This window comes from Varanus komodoensis, unplaced genomic scaffold (assembly GCF_004798865.1).
Source record: "Varanus komodoensis strain SLA01 unplaced genomic scaffold, ASM479886v1 scaffold1, whole genome shotgun sequence".
In the NCBI taxonomy this organism is placed as follows: Eukaryota; Metazoa; Chordata; class Lepidosauria; order Squamata; family Varanidae; genus Varanus; species Varanus komodoensis.
In genome coordinates, this window is record NW_025335268.1 from 118,854,571 (window position 1) to 118,872,606 (window position 18,036).

General features: G+C 48.6%; 2 protein-coding genes across 9 annotated transcripts; one reads left to right on the forward strand and one right to left on the reverse strand.

The window, feature by feature from the left end:
• The first annotated feature begins 404 nt into the window (after positions 1 to 404).
• Positions 405 to 5,030, forward strand: LOC123029497 (von Willebrand factor C domain-containing protein 2-like). Its single transcript, XM_044442596.1, has 3 exons — positions 405 to 936; positions 3,813 to 3,942; positions 4,378 to 5,030. The coding sequence occupies exons 1-3, from the start codon at positions 616 to 618 to the stop codon at positions 4,560 to 4,562; spliced, it is 636 nt and encodes a 211-aa protein (XP_044298531.1). The 5' UTR covers positions 405 to 615; the 3' UTR covers positions 4,563 to 5,030.
• A 249-nt stretch (positions 5,031 to 5,279) lies between these two features.
• B4GALT2 (beta-1,4-galactosyltransferase 2) lies at positions 5,280 to 17,586 on the reverse strand. 8 transcript variants are annotated; one of them, XM_044442555.1, is made up of 8 exons: positions 17,373 to 17,585; positions 13,302 to 13,369; positions 12,566 to 12,942; positions 11,373 to 11,608; positions 10,014 to 10,204; positions 8,821 to 8,943; positions 8,333 to 8,437; positions 5,280 to 6,797 (listed from the first exon to the last, which is right to left on the reverse strand). In XM_044442555.1, the coding sequence occupies exons 3-8, from the start codon at positions 12,873 to 12,875 to the stop codon at positions 6,647 to 6,649; spliced, it is 1,116 nt and encodes a 371-aa protein (XP_044298490.1). In that variant the 5' UTR covers positions 12,876 to 12,942; positions 13,302 to 13,369; positions 17,373 to 17,585; the 3' UTR covers positions 5,280 to 6,646. The 8 variants fall into 8 exon arrangements, 6 of the variants coding, with proteins under 6 accessions (XP_044298490.1, XP_044298462.1, XP_044298472.1 ...); XM_044442527.1 differs by lacking the exon at positions 13,302 to 13,369; XM_044442537.1 differs by lacking the exons at positions 13,302 to 13,369; positions 17,373 to 17,585 and adding an exon at positions 17,063 to 17,327.
• Between the last annotated feature and the right edge of the window lie 450 nt (positions 17,587 to 18,036).

Sequence of the window (18,036 nt, forward strand, 5' to 3'; positions counted from 1 at the left end):
GCTCTAGAGCCGCGTGCGCGCTCTGAAGGCTATGGCGGCTGCTAGACTGGGAAGTGAAATCTGACTTCGGAGGAGATGCACTAAAACGAATGGGACTTGCCTCGTAATTTATTTTCCCCCCATTTGTTTCGTTGAGTCTGCTCTTAAGTAGAGCAGCGTCGGCTGGAACCCTGTGGAGAGGCGCCTCGTGCAATATCGGGCTGAGTGCTACTGCTCGAGGGGAGCTGGCTGGCCAGGATCAGGCCCTGAGGACTGTGCGGGGGTGGAGGGGGAGGCTGACGGGGTTCTTAGAAAGGGCGGGGGCGACGCGTCCGGCCCCTCCCCCCGCCCAGGTTCTGCCTGCCCCGTTGGGGAGGGAGCGCTGCGCCCCTGGGCGGGCACGGATCTCATTAAGGGCGGGCCAGGGCAGGAGGATGAGGCGGCGGCGCCACAAAGACCCAGGCGCTCTGTAGCTGCGGGCAAAAGCGGTTCCCTGCCGCAGCTTCCGCAAGTGCCTTCAGGCGGGACCCACCGGCCGGGTCAGCCTGCGAGCCTGCTTACCCCACCGTTGCCTCTCCTGCGCTCCGCTGCTCCACTCCCAAGCCTCCCTCCCAGCTATTCTCCAGGAGTGGAGGGATGCCCTTTCCGCTGGCATGGCTGAGCTTGGCTCTGTTGCTGCTGCTGCTGCCGCCCCTGCCAGGGCTGGCGGGGCCAGTGACTACCTGCGATGCCAACGGGAGCCTGTACTATGTGGGCGAGTGGTATTTCCTGGACAGTGACCACTGTACCCAGTGTGAGTGCACGGCCGAAGGACCAGCTTGTGCCCGCACGGACTGCACCGCGCTGCCACCTGCCTGCATTCACGTCAGCCACTACCCCAACGACTGCTGCCCCCGTTGCGAACGGGTCGGCTGCGAACACCGCGGGCAGGTGTATGAGTTGGGGGAGCACTTTCAGGTAAGCTTTCCGTCCACATGAACACTAGGCAAAGAAGGGGCAGCGGGTGGGACGAACAGAAACCCGCAGCAAGGTGGGTGGGTGGGTGGGTGATGGTGAAGCAAGAACCATGAATGTGAGAATCTTAACTCAGTGAATCTTGCTGAGAAAGGAACGACTTGAGAACCACAAAGCTCCTTCCCTGTGAATTTTGTTCTCAAAGGGAGACATAGGCAGGACAGCAAGAATCACAACCCAACCTGTTTTCCATATCATTTCATTATTTGGCTGAAGCAAAAGAACATGTGAATGAAACTGAGAAATTGTTTCTGAACTAGTGTGGCTGGTGGTCTAGAGAGGTATGTGAAATTTGGAGGGCCTATAAGATGCTCCCTGCAAGTCAAGCCTGTTCGACTGCCCTAAAGTCATTATAGTTGCTCGCTGCCTCCTCGGACCTTTCCTTTTTATCTTTTTCTTAAGTCTAACACCAGCCATTTCAGCACCTTTCTTCTGGTTGTTGTCAGTCATGGCTAACATTGTATTTTAGGAACTGAGTCAGACCAAAGAATTTCTGGCATGGTGAAGCAGTGCAATGGGGTGGTGGGGGGGGGGGGAGTTTTTGGCACAAAGCCTGCACTAGCCTAAAAGAGTCAGAGCCTGCCCCAGAGGCTGCAGGTGGAAGATCAAAGCCTGCTCCATTCCTGGACTCTGTGCATTTAGGGTTTAATGTGTGCAAAAATAAGTGCATTGAAAACAGCCAGTCCTGGTAGCTAGCCAAACTATGGGCAGGAGGAGGGTGACCAGCATTTCTAAAGGAATTGTCTCTGATATCCAGAAGCCCACAATGACCTGTGTCCTATCTTAGAAGACTAAATATCTCATACCTGTCCCATCTATTTGCTTTTTCTTACTTAAATTATTTGAAAGGCAGAGATTCAGAGATGAACATCCAGAGGCTAATTTGCCTTAGCCAATTGCTTCACATTCCATTAATTCTCCACTCCCATGCTAAGCTATAATAATGGCCATATTTGGCTGATCCATGTCCCAAACTCTGATGTGTGGATACAGAATCACATGGATATCCCTTAACACAGCAACTCCTGTACCCAAGATACACAAGGAATACATTGCACAAGGGTAGATAATGGGGTTTGGATTCAAGTGCATTTTAAAACATGAGAGATCAAGAAGAACTTTGATTATGCCTGAAAACTTACAAAGGCACATACCAGGAAGTGGAAATGCTAATCTTTATACATTCACAGTAAGAAAAAGGCAACAATTTGCCAAAGTAGTTGTGAAATATCATTTGAATTTTTAAGAAGATCCTAGATAATCTAAATATCATTAAAAAAGAAAACGCTGAGATTATGCCCAGCTTTCTGATTCTATATAATAGCACTGATGTGCAACAAGTGTCCATTTGAGCAGCCTAATTTAATGAATTCCCAGACCTGATCATCACTCATACTGGAGGTGTGAATTCAGACAACCATCCTATTGTTTTTAGACAGAAAAAAATTCACACAAGAAGGTAGAGGATGAAAAATTTCCCCTTCATTGGGAATGCCTAACAGAAGGAAGGGGACAAAGGGGATGAACTCCAAATAGAATCCAAGCCTAGGTGGGATCATGACATTGATAACTGCTCTCCTATTTCATTATTAATAGTTTGGCTTGGTTCACTAGGTTGTGCTAGTGAATAGCTCAAAGGCCCTGATTATGGCATCCTTTGTTGTATTATTTTAAGCAAGGGCTTGATCTAGTGATGAATTTTTGGAGGGCTTAGTCCCTTCAGTCATGGTCCTTTCCTGTGCATTGGGATTCCTAATGCTTCCTCTGTCTTATTTCAGATGGTTTTCCTTCCACCCACATATTCCCGATAGGTACACTATTTTCACTCATCAGCCTTTTCTAATAATGAGCAGATTTCTCCAGGGCTCAGCCACAAAGAGAGAGAGCACAAAGTAGCAGTGCCTCAGGAGAGATCAAGACTGCTTTATTTTTACATAATCAATCAGGTTTGGGATGAGAGCACCCTCTGATGGTGTAATCCTAGTACTGCCATGGCCATGTATTCATTTGGGAATGCTTCACGCATTATGAAAAATGGTGGACCATTGAGCATAAAAACCTTGCTTGATTAGACCAAGGGTCCATCTAGTCCAGTTACCTGTACAAAGTGGCCAAACAAATGCCCATGGGAAGCCGACAAGCAATATGTAAGAGCAACACCATCCATGTGCATTCTAATCTTGTACATATCATACGTAACACGTAACCATTGCTAACCTTATCTTTCTTGAATTTGTCCAATGCCTTTTAAAGTGGTTTAAGTTATTGGCCATCACTACATTTTGTGGGAGCAGTCCCTAATTTAACTACATATTGTGTGAAATGCTTCCATTTATACATCCTGAATCTCCCACCATTCAGGTTGATTGGGTGACCCTGGGTTCTAATGCATAATTTTGTTCAGCTCTGTCCTGCTATCCTAAAATTATACACCATTTTTCACAGACTCGCCATTTATGATACTTGAGGCAGACAAAGATATGCAAACATGCAGCCAAGACCCTCAGTAAAACAATCTCTCCAGCATGTTCCCCCCCTGCTGTCTCCCTTTGCCTGCCTTTTCTGAGTAACAGAAAAAGCCACAGTCCATGGTGACACACTGGGAAATGGCAGACTCTTATCTCCTTTGCAACATGTCTAACAATCCTTGCACCGATTTGTCCAAAGACAGCTATGGCAAAACTCTGCAAGGACAGGGAATCCTGGGGAAAAAAGTGCCAGCTTCATCATCATCATCATCATGTGCCTAACATGGCTGTGTATGTGGAAATACAGCTAAAGGCTGCCTAGCCACATGGACTAACCTGTGTCTCCCACAGCCCTCAGAGTGTGAGCAGTGTACCTGTGACCTGGATGGCATTGCCCGGTGCCTAGTGGCAGACTGCGCTCCTCCCCCTTGCGTCAATCCCATCTATGAGAAGGGCCACTGCTGCCCCACCTGCAAGGATGGTAAGAAATGGAGTCCATGGAATAGAGGATAGATGGGGTGGGGATACTCTAGTCTCCCTCTTTGAGATAATGAGGGTCCCTCACCTAACAGAGCAGGGGAAGGGAGAACTTAGCCCTGGTCAAGGACACTTGCAGGCACTTTATCAAAATGGAAGATTCTGTCCTACGTCCTGCTGTAATGGGAGCAGCTTTCTACAGAATGGAAAATACCTACCTGATACAATGAAATAACAGCCCCCAGACTATACCACAGAGTGTGGGCTCAGGCAAACTCCAGGTGAACTCAGATTAGGGAGCGAGTACAGGATAGAAGTGCAGTTGCCAGAGAAACATTCTCTCTTTCAGAGCTTCCCACCATGCCTGTTCCTAGGATTCTATGAAACTTCTGCAAGGGAAATGTTGAGCAGATTCTAATACACACTCATGTTTCTATAGGACCCAACTGCTATGTGGATGGGAGCCAGCACCGCATCATTCCTGCTGGGCAGAGCATCTGGGTGGGGCCCTGCACCCGCTGCCGCTGTCATGATGGCCAGGATGCTGGCTACTGGGAAGGAAACCGCTTAGCCAAATGTGAGCAGCTATGGGGATGCCAGGCTACAGCTGGACATCATGCCTGAGTTTTATCAAACTTTGAGCAGTTCTTCAGCCAGTCTTCGATCCCCTGAAGTCTCAGATCTTACAAACAAGCCCCTCCAGCCAGATAAAAGCTTAGCCTCCAATACAGGTCTGCAGTGTTTTCCTAGACATATCCAAGCACTCTTTCCTAACCACAAACGCTCCAGCTGTGTTGGACTGCAACTTCCAGCATTAGCACCAGTGCAGTCCAACCCAGCTGGAGGGTGCCAGGTTCAGGAAGGCTGCTCTAGAACGTGGGAGTAGCTCACTGGACAAGTAGGGTTCCGGGCCCCTTGGAGCAGAACCCCTTCGCATTTCGGTTTCTTTAAGGAATCACTCCCCTGACTCCCACCCAAGACTCTCATCTGTTCTACTCCAAACATAGCATCTTCTGCAGAGCCCTTTGCCCTTGAACAGAATGCATCTGTGTGGTCCTGGAACACATAAAAATAAAGAATCCTTGTGGAATAGTTTTCATATCTTTTAGGCTGAAACTATGCATGCAGCTTCCTTAGCCAGAAGCGCCAGCCTCTGGTGCCGGTAAACAAGATGAGTACGTGGGATAAGTTGCAACTATGTTTGGGAGGAGTTTTCTTTAATTCTACAATTTGGGGCTTGCCAAGAGCAGTATGAGGAAGGGAAAATGCAGGTGGTGCGAACCTGCCCTGTTGTTTTGACCCTCATTCCACCATTCCCATCCAAATTCTATACACAAGAAGTCTCCAAGTTTTGAAACTTTACTGAATACAAAAGTCTGATCAGAGTGATCAGTGCTGCATTCACCATAGGCTTGAAAAGGGATCAAAACATTCAAATGTACAAAAGTCACCAACATCTGGGCTGTGCAACAGACTGGTGCCTGGCTTCAAGCCTGGCCCAGCTGCCACCCCAAAGTAGACAGATGCAGGAGATTCTGCCTGCCAGGCACCATAACCAGAATCGAGGGACACCAGTGGCTTTCTAGCTCGAGGTACGAGGCACAAGGCCGCCATGTGCCAAGAGCAGCCAAGTCAGACCCAGGAGCCTGGCCTGAGAGGGTGGAAGATGGCAGCTGGACAAGGAAGGCGGTAGGAGAGGTTGAGGGCAGGTTGCCTTGCTGATGCTGGAGGGCTAGTAGGACTACTGGGTAAGGCAGGGTGGGCTGGTTGGGATGGTGGTGGATCAGGGGAAACAGCAGGAAGCCAACGTTGCCTTCCTCTGTTCTGTAGTGATGGCCAGAGATCCATAGTGCCTATGAAAAAGAGAAGCAAGCCCACCTGGAGTAGGCCAAGACACATCATGAATTCACCTTGCACAAAGGGCACTGTACTGCCCAACCAACTCGCCCCATCCATAGGAAGAAGAGCAAACATGGCTAGGAAGAAGCACCTGTTGCACCCCTTGCCGGACAGGCTGCATGCCATACGAACCCAGGAAGCACTCAAGTATTCTAACGAGGGTTTGTATAAAACACCCCTGCATTACTGGAGCCAGCAGGGACATCCAGGACCCAGCAGGGGACAGCACCAAGCCATGAATGGAGGCAGGCAGTAGCTTCTCTTTGGATGGAGCTCTCCTCAACTGAGAACCACCTTCACCTCTTGCGAGCTGGCAGTTGTCATGAGACCAGGCCATGCCTTGGAAGGAAGGCTCAAAAGACAGTGGTCTTGCAGGCTGTGAGAGGAAGCAAAGAGCGACTATTGTACTTCTGGAATCCTTATGGGACACACCCTGTGAAGAGTCCAAGGGGAGGTCATATACAGAGTCAAGAACCTGCCCGAGGCTTCCTCTGCTCTTGGCACCTTCCAGCCAGGAATGGGGCTTGGCTGTGCCCAGAACTGCCAAGTCCTGGGCCAGGCACAGTAACACACTCACATTCATTCCCCAACTTGTGAAGGGCACTGTGGAGAACAGACTGGTGATAAGGAGATGGGCTTCAGCCAAAGGCTGGGGCAAGGCAAAGATGCATTCTTGGCCTTTTCCCCCATCCCCACAAAGGAGGCCGACACGTCCTCCAAGCCAGGACACAGTCCTCTGAACCAGTCAGGGCTGGGATCCACACAGCTCCTCATGCATGGGGCCATGGGCCAGGCCAAGCAGCAGAAAGTCAACCCCGAGGGGGGCGTGGTGGTGGTCTGCCAATCTCCACAGTTACATTGGTGTACATGGGACGGCGAAATGTCTCCACCAGGCGGTACTGCAGTGAGCCGATGCCATCGCGTTTCATGGTCACCTTAGTATTCTGGATCTTTGTGAACCTGCCAGGAGAACCAAAGAAAATCTCACCTTATAAAGCTAGACAGTTAAGCTAACTCCGAGACAGTTAAATTTATCAACTATTCATAAAATTAATGAAATGGAAGATCTAACAGGACCTCAGGACGTTAGAGGGATTCCCAGTTTGTACCTTATGATTATTGAGGAACATTGTATCTATTTCTATGTAACTTTCTCCCCATAAGCAAAGCACTTTCAGATCATGAGCTCATTTCCACTGTATGGGATTGGCAGAAATTAAATTATTTGCTCTGCTCTGAACACATGGAGAGGGTCACTGTCCACAGACCTTCAGGTGAAATGTCTCAGCCAAGACCTGAAAACATAGGAAGCTAATTTACATGGAATCTGACCACGGGTCCATCTAGCCCAGTGTTGGCAACACCAACTGGCAGCTGCTCTCCAGGGTTTCAGGCAGGACTTTTATTAGCCCTACCTGGAGATGCTGAAAACTGAAGCTGCTACTTTGTGCATGCAAAGCAGGAACCCTCCCACTGAACTACAGCCCCTCAGACCTGTGGGAAGAAGCTAACATGTAATGATGATACTCCATGCTTGGAAGGCACACTGGGAGGCTGGAAGATTTAGGATAGTGACACTGAAAGCACTAGGGCAGACAGGAAGTTACTCCCCCACCTCTGTTTTCAAGTGAGCATTTATGTGCTGCTTATAGCCAGTCTCATGAAGAGGTGGGAAGATTCTTGCCCTTAAATAACCCAGAAAGCAGAGTACATGAGCTGCTAGGCATAGCATGCCTCTGCTTCTAGATTATGGACCGGCAACTTCGTGAAGTCCCAGGACCACAGGTTTGCCCTCCATCACACTGGTGAAAAAGCCCCAGGTTTTTTTAAGAGCAAGAATGCACCAGCCCAATTTGCAGCTGTACCCTGGCCTGTTTTCTGGAACACCAGAAAAAAGCTGCTCTTTTTCTTTCCACAGTGACAATTTTTGGCTGCAGAAAGGGCCTGCATGTTGCCCGTCCCTGTTGTAGACAGTAAATGCTAGTGCACAGGAGCCCTTCATCATCATCAGCCATGGGTTTGATCAAACGTATCTGGTGCAGGGCAGGGATTCACGTTTGTGAGAATTGGAAGGAAAGAGTGGCAGATGGCAGACTTGAATGAGGGTGGAATTCAAAAGAGGAGAACACACAGCAAGGGAAGACAGTGAGGGGCGCTGGTGTCACTTAATGCTTAGAGGCTTAACATGGTCACTATGACACCAGCTTCTGTTGACAAAGTCCACTTCATCCTAATGAGTTTGTCACCTTTAAGGGTCGCAGGATTCTTCACTCTTTCTGTTGCAACAGACTAACATGGAGATAGTATGCATGGCGCACCTCTCACCTTGAGCTGTGCCATGTGTGGCATGCAGCAAAGGACAGAGGAACTTGGAAAATGAGTCTTCTGCTGAAGAGGGGCTTGTAGGTTGTATGTGGACTAGAAGATGATGCAGAGATTTGTGGAAGCTTGCCAGGGAGCAGGTAGGGAGGCAGCATGCATACCCTCTCTCTTACCGCTGGGGATTGGGCTCGTTATGCCGGTCACGCTCATGCTTGATCATGCGGTAGCGCCCAATGCGGGCATCAGGACGTGACACCTTCATGCCATTAAGCGAGATCCTGTGCAAAGAAAGAACAGCTGCTCAGAGATCAGCCAACAGGTGGGTTTCAAACAAGCCTTTTCTCTGACCAGTGTCTAAATCCTTACGCTCCCTTTGTCATGCCCATCCGCCACCCACTTGTGGTTTTCAGAGCTACAGATCATGGATACAAGTCTTCTATTTGGCCTTGTTATGGGTTGCTGAACAGCTTCCTGTCTGTCCCTCTTCTGCCAAGCTTGGGAACGCAGTTACAGAAGAGGGAGTTGTTTGCTAGCAGCTGTCATTTGCACCATTGACCCACCCCTGCCAGTCCGCATATTCCCTGCAGACACCACATAAAAAGACAAACTGCAGACTACACGGCTACTGCTACTTGGCCAGTCATCCCAACCTCTCACGCACCGGTTAAAGATGTCGTCATCTTCCCCACCCCAGCCCCAGTACTCATTAGGGAAGCCATTGATCTTCAGAAACTGTGCCTTGCTCAGGCCAGAGACACCTCCAAAGTAGCCAGAGTATGGTAGCCTGGAGGAGACAAGCAGGAGAGATGGGAATCAGTCATACTAGGAATGGGTTCAGGACCTCAGAACATTAATGGACCAAGCCAGTCCTGCTGCAATCTAAAACCATGCTTCTAAGTGAACCATGTGATGACAAGTACATCATCCATCGCTCCCACTATACTGTGCCTTCCCTAAAGGCTTCCCAAGTTCCTAGCCCCTTAGCCCGATCTTCACCATTCTGGGGCCCTTCAGATGACTTGGACTGCATAATACATAGACTGGCTAGAAGGCACAACTTTGGAGAAAGTTGTCTTAGCTGAACTCCAAGATACCATTTGATGCACACTGGCCTTTTGATCTGATCTTGCCTTGTTTGGCAGGTAAGAGACCCCAGCCAGTCAACCTGTAAAATACAAATTATGCTACCTGTTTGTTTATGTCACTAATGCATAGGTGTTGCAAGGGTGTATTCCATAATGCTGTATCACAACATTGCTGGAATGGTTCAGCAACTCACATGAGAGGCAGCAAAGAATATATCATTTGAATCACAGAAAACCTGTAAATGCTTTACAGAAATATAAAGTGGGGTCCATGGGAATGAGAGATGCCCCATATACTGCATTCAGGATGAGAGGTATGTATTACTGCCTCCAAGCCCCCACAAGGCTCAGACCACAAGGAATGCAATAAACCACCCTCTGAAGGGGAAACACTGGAGAATCTTCAAGGAAGATTTAGGTGCACTACACTGGAAAGACAGGATGTGTGTGCAAAATGATCATATCCTTCTCACTTTCTCCCTAAGGCTCTAAACAGTTCATAAGGGCTGCTGGCATTCCAGAAAAGACTAAAGTACATGAAGATCTTCGATAGCAGACTAGGGGAAGACCTCTGGGCAAGATCTTGAAGAGCTAGTTTTGAAACTAGTTGCTGGGCAAACACAGCAGGAACCATGACATGTTGGCATCACTTAGAATAAGATAACATCAGCTAAGCAGGTCATTGCAATCGCGTACTGCAATTCTCAACACAACTCAGTGCAACAGAGCACATTTGGGAAAGAGGCATCCAGTCCATTTGCTCACTCACCGGAAACCAAATTTATCCATGGCAACGGCAAAATGCCGGGGCTGATCGTAACAGCGATAGAGATTCCGGTCATCCATGGGTACAAGATCAACATCACTAAAGATGAAGCAGTCATAACTCTCATCATCTCGCAGGGCTTCCAGGAAGCCCACATTCAACAGTTTTGCTCGATTAAAGGTATCTTCCCCAAACTGTATGGAATAATAACCAAGGAAAGAGTCATCCCAACTGTCATGTTACTTTTAGATGCACATTTAATATGCTTCTTTCTAGTTTTTTCCCCCCATTATAAAAACCACCCTGGATTCCATCTAGCTGTTTTTCTAAAACTGTTTGATCTTCCTCAATTGATTTTGCAAAGCACTATCTGCTATATTTCAGATCAACCATCATATCTGACAGGAGGCCTGAAACTTTTCCAAAATGAGGAACGAGTGAGAAGCATTTCTCTGACACTCCACACTTACCCTTAAGTGCAAAGGTCATGGCCCATTGGTATCTCACAGTAAGGAAACAAAAGCCCACAGCCTGCTTCTCCCAAAAGCAGGAAGCCTCTACTTCAGGGATGGGGAAGTAGAGGACCACCCTTCCACTGGGACGGTCTGCTGGGATCACATGCAAGCTGTGGACAAGGAGAAGCCAGCAATGGACAGGGGCCAATACCAAAAATGGTCCTTTGATGCTTCTCTTTTTTCAACACCTCCCTTTCCTCTCTCTGTCTGAGACCCCTTTTTTAGTCTTTCTAATACCCCCTTTTTTCTTCTTTCTCTCTTCCCACCCTACTCTCAGTCCATGGGGAAGGGACAAGTAACTCTGGTCAATAAGGATTGTTTCAGGGTGCTTTTGAAATTAGATTGAGGGCCACACAGGGCCACAGGTAGATCATTTCTAGTCAGAGTAGGTTTCCATGAAGCATCATCTTCCTCTCTCACGTTCTTCGTGGACAGTGCTATGTCCTAAGCAAGAGATGCAGCCTCCCTTTCAGCCCAAGGGCCAAATTCAGTTCTGGGGACACTCTCAGGGGCCACCTTCCAGTGATGGCCAGGACTAAAGACAAAAGGAAAGGGCCAAAATGCCACCATAGCTTAGCTTCAAGCTCTAACTGTTGGTACTGAAGCTTTTAGAAGAGGCACTTCCACCTTTTAGAACAGAGGGACTGCACAAAAACTGGGAAGTCACCATAGGATTGGGGGCAGAAAGTGGGAAATACTTGAAAAGCAGTAAGGGGGCATGGCCTTCTTGGGAACCCTGGGGTTGGACTGCAACTCCTTGAAGGCCAGATCTGGCTCCTGGGCTCATGGTTCAGCAATTCTTCTATAAAACATCTTGCTCTTGCCTGAGTCATCTCTCCCAGCGTACCTGATTAATGATATAGATGCCGTAGGACACCTTTTGGCGCCGTAGGATGGGGTGCAGGTAGTGCAGCCAGTACTTGAGGTGGTGCTCACGGTGGCGGAAAGGGATGAGGATGGCTACCTTCTGGCGAGGCACACAGTCTGGGGGTGAGTACTTGCCACCTTCCTGCACATCTGGGTTCTCCCGCTGCACCCTTTCCATGCTCATGGGAGAGCTGAACTCAATTAGGAGCCGGCCCACTGCAGGAGAAAACATTCCATTTTCTATGTATCAGCCTCTGAAGTAAAGTACAGCCTCAGGGCTTACACACCTCTAGGAGGCTGTGCCACTTTTATTAACCAAGGTGGCAGGGCAAAGAAATCTTAAGAACCCAAACTTATCACACCTGCAAAAAAGCAGCAAATAGTCAAAATATAGTTAATGCAATCAAGACTTTAGTATATATGTACATTTTTACAAGCTGATTTGCTGTAAGCTGCTCAAGTGATTCTGAACCAGGCAGGATTATCAACAGGCACAGAAATTGGTGCGGGGCAGAGTGCAGTCACATACACAAGGCTTGAAGGCACAACTGGTATTCTTATAATGATAGGACCCATTTCTTAGGCAAGGATGGGGAGTATAATCTTTGACCACTACCTTTTTGGTGGAGAATGGGAGGACAGAAAATGTATGGAGACAGGAAAGTAGAAGCTACTGAGAGGGAGAGACTGGAAAGGGCAGCCAGAAAGGCAGGGAGTTGTCTAACGTGGGAGTGGGCACAGATCTCCAGACGTTTAGTTCTTCAACTACTCACCAGCATAGCTAATGGTCAGGAATTAGAGTTGAAGTCTAAAACACCTGGAGATCTACTTTCTTCCCACCAGTAGTCTTAAGGCAGAAAGATTCCTCTTTGTGACCACTGAAAATGTCACTCAAAGCATTCCTTAATTAAATCTTTCAACAAATGTGGCCCAGATATTTTAAACTGTGCCTTCACTACATGGCTAGATTTTTGGGGAGAAGATGAGGGTCCATGATTTACAACACCAAGTTTGTTTTGCAGATTCCTAGATCTTGCATCTGATGCCATATTGTAGTGACATGAAACAGAGCGAGACCAACAGGTGACAAGTGGGGAAAAGAAACAGGCAATAGGTGCAATGCTGGCTCTGAGGGCTAGGTACAAGATAGGCAAGGCTCCTCTGCAATCTCACCTAGGCCAGGAGGCATCTCTGGACAGGGTGGTAAGGGCTTCTCGGTGATGGTGCTGTTGCTGCCAACAGTCTTGGCACTCGGGACCAGGAGCTCAGGGCCCAAAGGCCCAGCGGTGCTATTAGGCCGAGAAACATTGACATAGGGTAGAGTGCGGGAAGAATTGCGGATGTTAAATCGGCTGAAAAAGTCCAGACGCTGGGCATAGACATCAAAGTAGAGGATCATGATGATGAGGAAGTGCAGTAAACATAAGAGCAGAACAGCTTTGCAGATCCTCTCCAGGGTCACCCCCACCAGCAATCTGCTCATCTTCTGGGCACAGGCCAACCAGCATCAGGGGGGCACAGCGAAGGGGGCCCCGACCCAGGCTCCGAGCCTATTAGGAGAAAGATGAGGGAATCAGGAAACACAACTTCCCCACAAACACCATCCTGCAACAATATCAGAGGCGTTCCTTTAAGGAGTCATCAAATACAGTTCCCTCCATCCTCCAGACCAATCTGAGTGGCATTTTCTGGTGAAAAGACAACCATACCACCACTATTGTTCCGCAGAATGACTATGCATGCTTATAATATGGATATTGATTCTAACCTAGATAGAGGAGCTCTTTCAATCAAATAACTCTCCAGATGGTCTAGCTCCCTCTATAAAGCAATACTGGCAGTGGGTCAGAAGGAAGCCCAGTCCAAGAACCAAAAGAGGACATTATGAAAGAAAGGGCACCTCACTTACCACAGTGATATCTTAATCCTCCTGCCCTTGACAGCAAAGATGAAGCAATGGGAGATCTCCCTTGAGCACTGGGAAGGGGACATGTAACATGGAGTCAAACCAAGAACAGTGCTGTTCCAGAAAACCACGACAGGCACTGCGTCCCTTTCCCAAGAAGCAGGGCCTCCCTTATCTCTCCAGTGACAGCTCAGACATTAGGCAGACCCAGCCCTGAACACTTTATGAACAAGACAACCCACCCAGACACGGCCACTCTCATATTTCCATATTCAGGCATCCATTTAAGCCTTTAACTCCTTCGAAGAGACATGGCGGCTGAGGGAGCAAGCGCATGCATATAAGGTGATGCAGACAAATCACCATTTCTTAACAGGAACGGAGCCAATTCTACAGTATTTGGAAGGAAATGCATCTCAATATGACTAAGAGGGCTGTTCTACTTTCACTTTGAAATCCTGCTGTCCCAAGCAGTGAGACCTCCATTTATGCAGAAGGCAAAAATGGTAAGCTGCAACTAAGATTCCATTGCACATGTGTGGAGAGTGTGTGATCCTCTTGGCAGGATTCCCTGTCACTTTTGGCAATGAATTTGCAGGATAATGGCAGAAAGTAAGCCGGACAATAGACTAGGAGTTTCCCAGTCTGCTTTTGCCTCAATCTGCCTCTTCTCCTACACATCAGCATCTCTGAATAATTTGTCCCTTTGGCTATCTTTGGACTTGTTAAAAGGTAGGAACTGGGCTATTCACCCCAGCAGGAAAGGGTTAGATGAAGAAAGGAGCTCACATAAGAATATATTATTGCATAACATACAAGTCCATTAAAATGAAAAGTTTCATGGGACTCACTACCATTGCTGAAAAGGAACTAGGTTCAAGTGACATTACTTCAAGCAACATGGAGAGGCACCTGATTCTCAGCTAAATCCAGAGGAAAGTTAAAAGTTGTTTCATACAGGCAAATAGTGGGCTGGTCACAAACCACATGTCATGTCAAATAGCTGCATATACAATATATTTGCCCGCATCCCTTCCCTGAATGAAAGCATTTCCTTTCTTTGAGAATAAAACAGTGGAGTCTTCTATACCCAAGCGCTACAGAGCTTTCCACAACCATTGAAAATGGACAGGAGGCAATGCCTACCTCCCTATCTGGGTATCATTTCTCCCAGGGAAAAAAAAATATACAAGAAAGGATTTAGAAGCAGTAACTCTGTTCAAAAATGTATTGCCAAGGTCACATCTCCAAGCTTATTTCATAGTAAACCGCTGATCAGCACTACCATCTTAGCCCTTTGGCTCCAAATTCACAATTATTAGCTGATTTACTTCACTAAGGTCTAGTTCCCATAGATGAAATTGCAAAATGGCTCCTAATCTGCAATACTTAATTTACAGGTTGGGGGGCATGATTGAAAGCTTCCCCATGGAGGTGGTGCAGAGGAGGGAATCCATACGAGTACATGCAGAAGTTTTCATGTCAGAGCAGACTTCCCTAAGCCGGTGCTCTCTAGATGTGCTGAATTAGCGGATGGTGAATGCTGTAGTCCTGTACATTTGGAGGGCACTGGGCTATGGAAGGCTGTGTGCGGAAAAACATATAAATTCCCCACTTATAGAATATGCTTATATCAACTGTAAACTAAGAGACTGATCAGATGAGGCAAAAACAAGAACACCAATTCTTGAACTATAGACTAACTTTTGCACTATGTAGATTGTGCACACAACAGAATGGAGTAAGGATTTAAAGAGGCCTCTCCTAATTTTGACTTTCTGGGTGCAAAAAAGCCTTCTGCATTTCCAGGACACAGGAAGGAGGGTCCAAGGACAAGAGGAGCTACATAAACATGGATGTGCTAAGCATGTGGCATCACTGCCCAGTCAAGTCTTCACAAATTTTAGCTACTAGTACTATGGCATACTCAACAAAGGCTACAATGGAGAGAGTTTAATAGCGGAAGACAATAAAGCCAGCAGTATCCTGATGAAGCACTGGAGGAATAAAGCCCCATTTCAAAATTGCAGAGGCTTTGCACTGTACTCTGCAGCCTTGCCAAACTCACTGCCTGCATCACAGTTGCACAAGAGCCATGTTCCAGGAGGAAGCTGGTTGCTGAGGATATCATGCCTGCATCAGGGCCCTGTAGGAAACCAAGAGCTAGCAACAAATTGATCACCTTTGCCTACAGACACCACAGGGCCAATTTCAGAAATCTCAACTGCAGCTGTTTCTTATGATGTTCACCAGAATGGCATCCCAGTACGCTTTCTTGAACCTTCTGGAGAAACAAACTGGCCTCCCTGAGACCATCAAATCACTACAGCAGAAAAGAGTCTTGGTGAAGCTAATTCATAAAGCAGGAGCACCTTGGCTACTGTCTTACCACTTGAACATGATCTGAAAGAATCCTCCCAAATAAGATAGAGAAACTAAACAGTGAAGGGTTAAAAACACCCAGGTCTCCCTGTGCTTTTCCTGGCAAGAGCCTCCCACTCCTTCCCCCTTAATTAAATATATTGCTGGATATCCCATTGTATCAACAAAGTACAGGCATGATGTACAAAACACAAGTTAAGAAAGCAGGAGAGATGGGCTTTTTACAGTGTTAACAATCCACTAATGGAACCAGGTTGCAGCTGGGCTGCCTCCATGGCTGTGAATAATTTAACTGCAAATTCAGTCCTCTGTTCTGTCTGGTGATCACCAGAGAGCAGACACCAATGTTTAGCTAATTTGTTGGCATGTTGAAAAATTCAGATTTTAGCTGAAGTCAAAAATACAGCGGCGGGTCATAACATTCCTAGAAAGCCCTACCTTGTTGACATATGCATTTCAGATGGTTACCTTTTGGAAAGGTACAGTCCTGTAAGAATAGGGGAGTAACACATGTGGCAGAAAAACACAGGCAGTGTGGAACCCTCTGCTTTCCAGACACACAGCTTTCCAGGCTATCTAAGGATACAACAGTCTCCAGGGAAACTGACTCTGACCAGGCACTGTAATACTGGCTGTCTTCCTCACATGGGCTCTCGAGGGGCCCAAAGGCATTTGGCTTGGGAGAAACCCACGGCAAGTAGCAAAGCTAGGAAAGGTAAGCTGCTAGCACCCAAGTCTTTTGGTACATCGATTGAAAAGCCAGCAACAAGGCCATTCTATTCTATATGGAGCACACAGCCTGGTAAATGCTCCATTATTTCTCCTTCTGTGTTACCTTCACTAGGAGGCCCCTTGCTCCTAAAAGCAGCTGCCCCTTCCATTTTCTTAAGAGAAAGGCTGCTTTGTTTCCCCAGGGATTTCCCCTCCTGCCTGGAACAGGAAATCCCCTGTCTTGTCAAAAATGGATAGGGATAAGGATCCCAAAGTGATCCTGCCAAAAACGAAGAGAATAAGCCTGAGCAGCAGATGCCAGAGCTCACTCCCACTCCTGGGTGGCTCAGCCACCAACCCCAGCTTTTCTCTGCGAGGAGAAGCGCCTTGGGAATTGTGCAGGAGCCATCTTGGGGGAGGATGAGGGGGAGGGCGGCTGGCTGGAGGAGGGGCTCGAGTGTGAACATCTTAGAGACACGCACAGAGGCACACCTTTACTCTCACACACATACCTGCCTGTAAATACGCATCAGGATATAGCCGTATACTTCGCAACACCCATTTACCATGCGCACTCAAGAACTTGTACCCCTACCAGCGTTCAGGTACACCTCGGTTGGACACCTATGTACCGATCACAACGCCCACTTTGCCCAAGAGAGTCATCCTACCAAAACACAGCCGAGATGCCGAAGGATGCGCCCGTCTGGGGATGCGCTCTGGATTCCGATGGAGGAGCGCAGACGATGGAGCGTTGGAGAGGTTCGGTGCGGGGACCAGAAAGACAGACATGCTTGAAACACACCCAGTCCCCTTCTCCGGCGACAACAAAAGGAGGGTACCGGACTGGAAAGGGGGAGGCAGGGCACGGGATCTTCCCCAGCTCCTTCCTGCGCCGCCGTGGCTCGGCTCTCTCTCCCCCAACCCCAAAGCTCCAGGAACCGGTTTAGTTCTGGCCCCCCCGCCCTCTCGCTCGCTCACCGTCTGCTCGTTCCCGGCTGTGCCCGTACGCTCTTGGTGCCGCTGTCTCTCGGCGCCCGGGCCGGGCGGCACAGGGGACGGCGCGGCGATACCCGCGGCCCCAGCCCAGCCCGGCCCGGCCTCAGAGCGGGCGGCCGCTTGGCCAGCAGCAACAGCGGCCCCTGCGCCCCATCCCGGGCAGCAGAGCGGAGCCGAAGCGGGCGGGAGGACGGGCTGGCGGCCAGACGGGGTAGCGGATCAGGCCTGCTTGGGCGCGCCAGAAGTAGCTCCGCCTCTTGCACACTCACTGCCGCCCGGGCCAATCCCCTCCAGCCATTTCTACCAAGGCCGCCGCCGCCGCCCTCTTCGGCCCCTTTTAGTGCAACAGGACTGGGGCTCCTCTCCAAGAAGTCACAAGGGAGATGATCGAAATCTGAGCGAGCGTCCTCGAGATTGGAGGAGTTGTAGATTCATCACCGGATCTCAGTCCCAGTCACCGGGGAGGGGGGGTGCAGGGGGGTTCCTGATCGTGCAACAGGAAAGGATCCTTGGAAGCCACCCATTCATGTCACACGTACGCAGCCCGAGGAGACGCGATGGTGATGAGATTTTCTGGCTGCAGGATCCGGCAGGGCTTAATTGCGTGAGAGCGCTGCTTCACATGAAGCAAGTTCAGTCCTGTGGG

Bases quoted from the DNA above. Each gene is read 5' to 3' on its own strand.
- LOC123029497 (XM_044442596.1), top strand. From the start codon at position 616: ATGCCCTTTCCGCTGGCATGGCTGAGCTTGGCTCTGTTGCTGCTGCTG. The intron at 937-3,812 runs GTAAGCTTTCCG...TGTCTCCCACAG, and splicing joins AGTTGGGGGAGCACTTTCAG to CCCTCAGAGTGTGAGCAGTG. The intron at 3,943-4,377 runs GTAAGAAATGGA...ATGTTTCTATAG, and splicing joins CTGCCCCACCTGCAAGGATG to GACCCAACTGCTATGTGGAT.
- B4GALT2 (XM_044442527.1), bottom strand. From the start codon at position 12,875: ATGAGCAGATTGCTGGTGGGGGTGACCCTGGAGAGGATCTGCAAAGCT. The intron at 11,609-12,565 runs GTGAGATTGCAG...TTTCTCCTGCAG, and splicing joins AGAGATGCCTCCTGGCCTAG to TGGGCCGGCTCCTAATTGAG. The intron at 8,944-10,013 runs GTGAGTGAGCAA...TGTCTCCTCCAG, and splicing joins ATGGATAAATTTGGTTTCCG to GCTACCATACTCTGGCTACT.